This window comes from Macrobrachium nipponense, chromosome 1 (assembly GCF_015104395.2).
Source record: "Macrobrachium nipponense isolate FS-2020 chromosome 1, ASM1510439v2, whole genome shotgun sequence".
Lineage (NCBI taxonomy): Eukaryota > Metazoa > Arthropoda > Malacostraca > Decapoda > Palaemonidae > Macrobrachium > Macrobrachium nipponense.
In genome coordinates, this window is record NC_087200.1 from 30,203,854 (window position 1) to 30,208,853 (window position 5,000).

General features: G+C 37.9%; 1 protein-coding gene across 1 annotated transcript in view; it reads right to left on the reverse strand.

Annotated features, from left to right (window-relative positions):
- Nucleotides 1–5,000, reverse strand: part of LOC135220112 (uncharacterized) — a 34,831-nt gene that overhangs the window by 10,365 nt on the left and 19,466 nt on the right. Inside the window, exon 4 of the mRNA XM_064257425.1 lies at nt 4,372–4,565. Coding sequence (XP_064113495.1) covers nt 4,372–4,565 — 194 coding nt within the window. The remainder of the gene's footprint in view (nt 1–4,371; nt 4,566–5,000) is intronic.

Consider the following 5,000-nt stretch of genomic DNA (forward strand, 5'->3'; position numbering starts at 1 on the left):
TACATCAAGGAGGAAGAGAAGAGAACTACCTGGGCATAAGCCTATGAAAGACAGGCTTACGCTCGCACTTTGTTCAAACGCCAGTGGGGATTGCAAAGTGAAGCCCCTACTAGTCTATCATTCCGGGACTCCTCGAGCCTTCAAGGCCCACAAAGTGCTTAAGGAGAAGCTTCCAGTGATGTGGAGGGCTAATGCGAAAGCCTGGGTAACGAGGCTTTTGTTCACGAGTGGGTAAATCTGTGTTTCGGGCCGACAGTGAAGAAATTCTTGGAAGAGAAGCATCTCCCTCTGAAATGTCTGCTAGTGTTGGACAATGCCCTTCCCACCCTCCTGGCCTCAAGGAAGATATCCTAGTGGAGTATTCCTTCATCAAGGTTCTTATCTTCCGCCTAACACCACCCTCTCCCCCAGCCCATGGACCAGCAAAGTGATATCGAACTTTAAGAAGCTGTATACGAAACATCTTTTCAAGAGATGTTTCGACATCACCGATACCACAAAACCTCACCTTGCGTGCATTTTGGAAGGAGCATTTCGACATCGTCATAGCATCCGCTCATCGACCAAGCTTGGCAGGAGGTTTCGAGGCAAACCTTGAATTCCCCGTGGAGGAAACTCTGGCCTGATGCCGTATCTGCCCGAGACTTCGAGGGATTCGACGTGGGCGAAGCTGGTGCTGAAGATTCAGAAACAGATCTTGATGAGATCGTTGCACTCGGCAAGTCCATGGCTGGTCGTCGATGAGGACGACATCAACGACCTTCTCGAGGAGCACCAAGAGGAGCTTACGACAGATGACCTGAAGGAATTGGAGGCCATTCAACATAACGTCGTTCAAGAGGAGTTCTCTAGCAGCGGCGAGGAGGAGGAGGACAACCTATGACAACGGCAGAAATTAAGGATTGTTCTAGCCGCTTTTCATAAATGGCAATCATTTGTAGAAAGAAGACACCCCGAAATGGCTCACACAGGTCGTATGCTTGCGCAGTTCGATGACGTTTGCCTGAGTCGTTTCAGGAACATTGTGAAAAGTAGGCAGAAGCAATCTTCCTTGGATAGTTATTTTTTAAAGAGGCCTTTAATATTAGCAGGAGTAAGCAAAAAGGAAGAACCAAGTGATACTAAAAAACAGAAAGTTGAAAGTGGTAATGAAGTTGAAATTTTGTAAAAAAAAAAAAAAAAAAAAAAAAAAACCTTCGTAAAGTATAAAAAAGTGAAAAAAAAATGTTAAAAAAAAAAAATCAAAAAAAAGAAAAACAAATTTTTTATTTTAGTTTTTTGTAAAGTTAAGTGTTACAGTTTTGTTAATGTGTTTCGTAAATTTTAGTTTATGTACGTTTTCCTTACATTTTTTTATGTGTTTCGTAAAGTTAAGTGTACGTACGTATCTGCCGTTTGTCCTCCTCCTCTGTCCGCCACTTTTGGAGATAGCCTCACTCGAAAAGTAAGCTTCCACATTTTACTACATACGTACAGCATTTCTTGTTTACCATGTACACGAATACACTTATTTTTACAGGTAATTAGCAGTACGTTATTAAGTTAGGTATTGAATGGTCCAAATTGTTGTAGTATTTCATTGTTTATAGGTCAATTTAGCTTTATTATGAAATTTACTGGGGTGTTTTTGGAGGGCTTGGAACGGATTAGACATTTTACATGTAAAATGCGGTCCAATACGAAAAGTTCATGATACAAAGGCCGCCTCGGAACGGATTAATTTTGTATCTCGAGGTACCACTGTATATATATGTATGTCTATGTTTAAATTCTTTTTCATTGTTTGAACTGGTCAATTGCTCTTAAGAGCCCCTTAACTGTAGGCCAATTTTTCGGGTTCCCGCACCAGTATGAAATGCCACGAGTACAAAAACTCTCTGCTTTCCTTTGTACTTCCTTGATCCATCAACTCATTAAAGAGAGAAAGAAGTTTGTCGTTCCATTAACCTTCATTGTACCAAGCCTTATAACTGCCCTTTTTTCCCCTCATTCCCTCCTTGATTTGTCGTTCCCTCCCTACCCTACTAATTAACATACACAGTATAAATGATTGCAGACATAGATGACTACATAATGGACGTGTTTAGGTCGGACTTGTTCACAGCGGAGGTGGGTCACTCCTCCAGAATTCGGTTCATGAAATTACCTAAGAAAAAATACCGTCGAAAAAATGCTAAAAAAGGAGCGAAGTGCTACTTATGGCGGCAGAATTTGGGACATCGATTGAGGGGCAACGGGCCTTTTTTTTATTGCTCTATATTGCGAATGTATCGTTTTCCTTTGATCCGTGTCAGTTGCGCTTATCCATGTCACGAAACCGTTTTCTATGTGTATATATATATATATATATATATATATATATATATATATATATATATATATATATACATATATATATATATATATTATATGAATATATTTCTATCTATCTATCTTTATATATATATATATATATATATATATATATATATAATATATATATACATGTCACGATACCGTTTTTCTATATATTATATGAATATGTATGCAAATATCTATCTATCTATCTATCTGTCTATTATTATATACTCATACATTAGCTAGGTGGTAAAAAATCATATCCACTGAACATAGAAGCCTGCATTTGTGCTGATCTTGATAAACTGGGCTAATATAACATCTCAAGACCTTCATGGCCCTCAACAATCAATGAGAAGGAAACATGTGTGGGAGATAAAAGTGATTAAAATAACCCTCAGAGATCAATGTTGCAAAAGGCTCCAAAAAATAATAACGAAAGTTCCAAGTCAATAGCTATCATTGCGGCTATTGGCTTAACATATCAGACTTGTTTTATAGTCAGTCATATTGATCTCTTTTTCAATTTAGACCACATAAGAATTAAACAATCCTCCATAAGAACAGAAAGCAACATTGTTAAATGACCCGCCACTGAGGTAAGGATATCTGCTAAAACCTCTTATAAATAACCAAGTCCCTTTATAAAATACTGGCTCCTCCTGGTGGACAGGATACTTGCTGTAACAATCTGAAAATACCACAACTCCACTGTTAGAATATTTTCTAAGAAATGATTGCAAATGGTCTCTTCCATATGGTAAGTTTTTTAGTGAAAAACAGTTTAGAAATGGCCTCTCCATTTAGCAGAATAATGACCAGATCTAACTATTTATAGAATATTCACTGAACAGATTAGAGATGGTTTCTTAGTATTGTACGTTTTTGGTAATAGGACTTATAAATAGTTCCTCTTTAGTGGTAATAGTTCCTCGTTGGACGTGTGGTTAACGTGCTCGCCTACCGATTCGGTAGTCTCAAGTTCCATTCCCCGCCCTGCCAACGTGGAATCAGAGGAATTTGTTTCTGGTGATTAGAAATGAATGTCTCGATATAATGTGGTTCGGATCCCACAATAAGCTGTAGGTCCCGTTGTTCGGTAACCAATTGGTTTCTAGCCCTAGGAGAGCTGTTAACCAGCTCAGTGGTCTGGTTAAACTTGGATACTTTATTCTCTTGTGGTAGGGTATGTTGAGACAGGTCAGAAATAGCGCCTTGCAATTGGTTAAAGAAAGCATGAATATTTCTACTACAAAACTTGCAATTAGTACATCCCAGTGCGCGTTTTTTTTCTCTCTCTCTAACTCTCGTGGATGGACAGTCGGTGGATGAGATATCTTCTTTAACAACTCATAAATGACCCAACCTGATCGACAGGATATTTTCTAGAAAGGATTGGATATTATCTAAAACAGCATCATAATTGCCCCTTTTTCTACGAGAATTTCCTAAAAAAAATACTTATAAATGCTTCTTCATTTGGTATGATGTCTCCTGAAGCACCTTGGAAATTATCCTGTTCCACGAGCGGCAGGATTTTAAACTTTGCTTAGCCAGCTTGTAATCGACCCCTTACCCCTTCATAGTTTACAAAAATAGTTTTAGGTGGTCCCCTCTTTATAGGCAGGTCATTTATTTTAATGCATATTTATATGGACGAGATATTAACCGAACAAACATGTATATACAGTTCCTAAGGGTAGATATTAAAAGTATAAATGTACCTTTGTTTTGGGTTGAACATTTGATACAAAAACTCACAAAAGGTCTATCTCATTACAGATGTATATCAAAAAAGTTTATAACACATCGCTCTCCGTGGATTTGATATTTGCTAAAACATATAGATGACCATTCATTTCGGTTGGAATATATACGTACCAAAACAGCATAAACAATGTCCCTTCTGTATATTTCTAAATGGCTTATGAATGACTCCTTACTATAAGTACGATATTGTCTAAAACAGCTTGCATATCTCCCCCCTCTGGACTTGATTTTCACTTAAACTAACTTGGCTTAAAACAATCTTACCACAAAAGGCACTCTGCGGCAAAATCGATCTTCGTAAGTCATAATATCCAAGACAGGATGGTGGAAGGACGTTGACACTTTGAAGTTGACCCCTGGACCCACTGGTTCCTTGCATCCACAGCAGACGTGTTCCATCGGAATTTTAACGACGTATAACACCGTCCGGATCATGTCACATACAGTGTAACAATTTCCTGCAAATGACGCAAAAAAATTAAATGACTGACAAACTCAGTTCTTCATTACAGAAAATGACATAAACTTTCCCCTTCAAGGAAAATAACATTTTGTTGGTTTTGTTATTTAGGACAGCACAATAACTTCTGAAGGATGGATATATTTCTCATTAATATATTTCTCCAAAGCAGAGGGCGACAGTTCTAGGATATACATCTCGAAGATAGCAAGATGGTAGATGTCGGGAAAAGTTCTCAAAAATACAGCTGAAAGTAACCAAACTAACACAATTAGAATGAAGAGGTCTAGTTCCCCAAGATGAGAAGGTAACAATCGTAGGCATATTCACTGAAATAATAATGTAACAACTGACGGAAGCGGAAAATTTTTTTTCTGAAAGGCAGTCAGATATAACCTATAGAACTGATATAATTCTCAAAGAGACGGGGAAT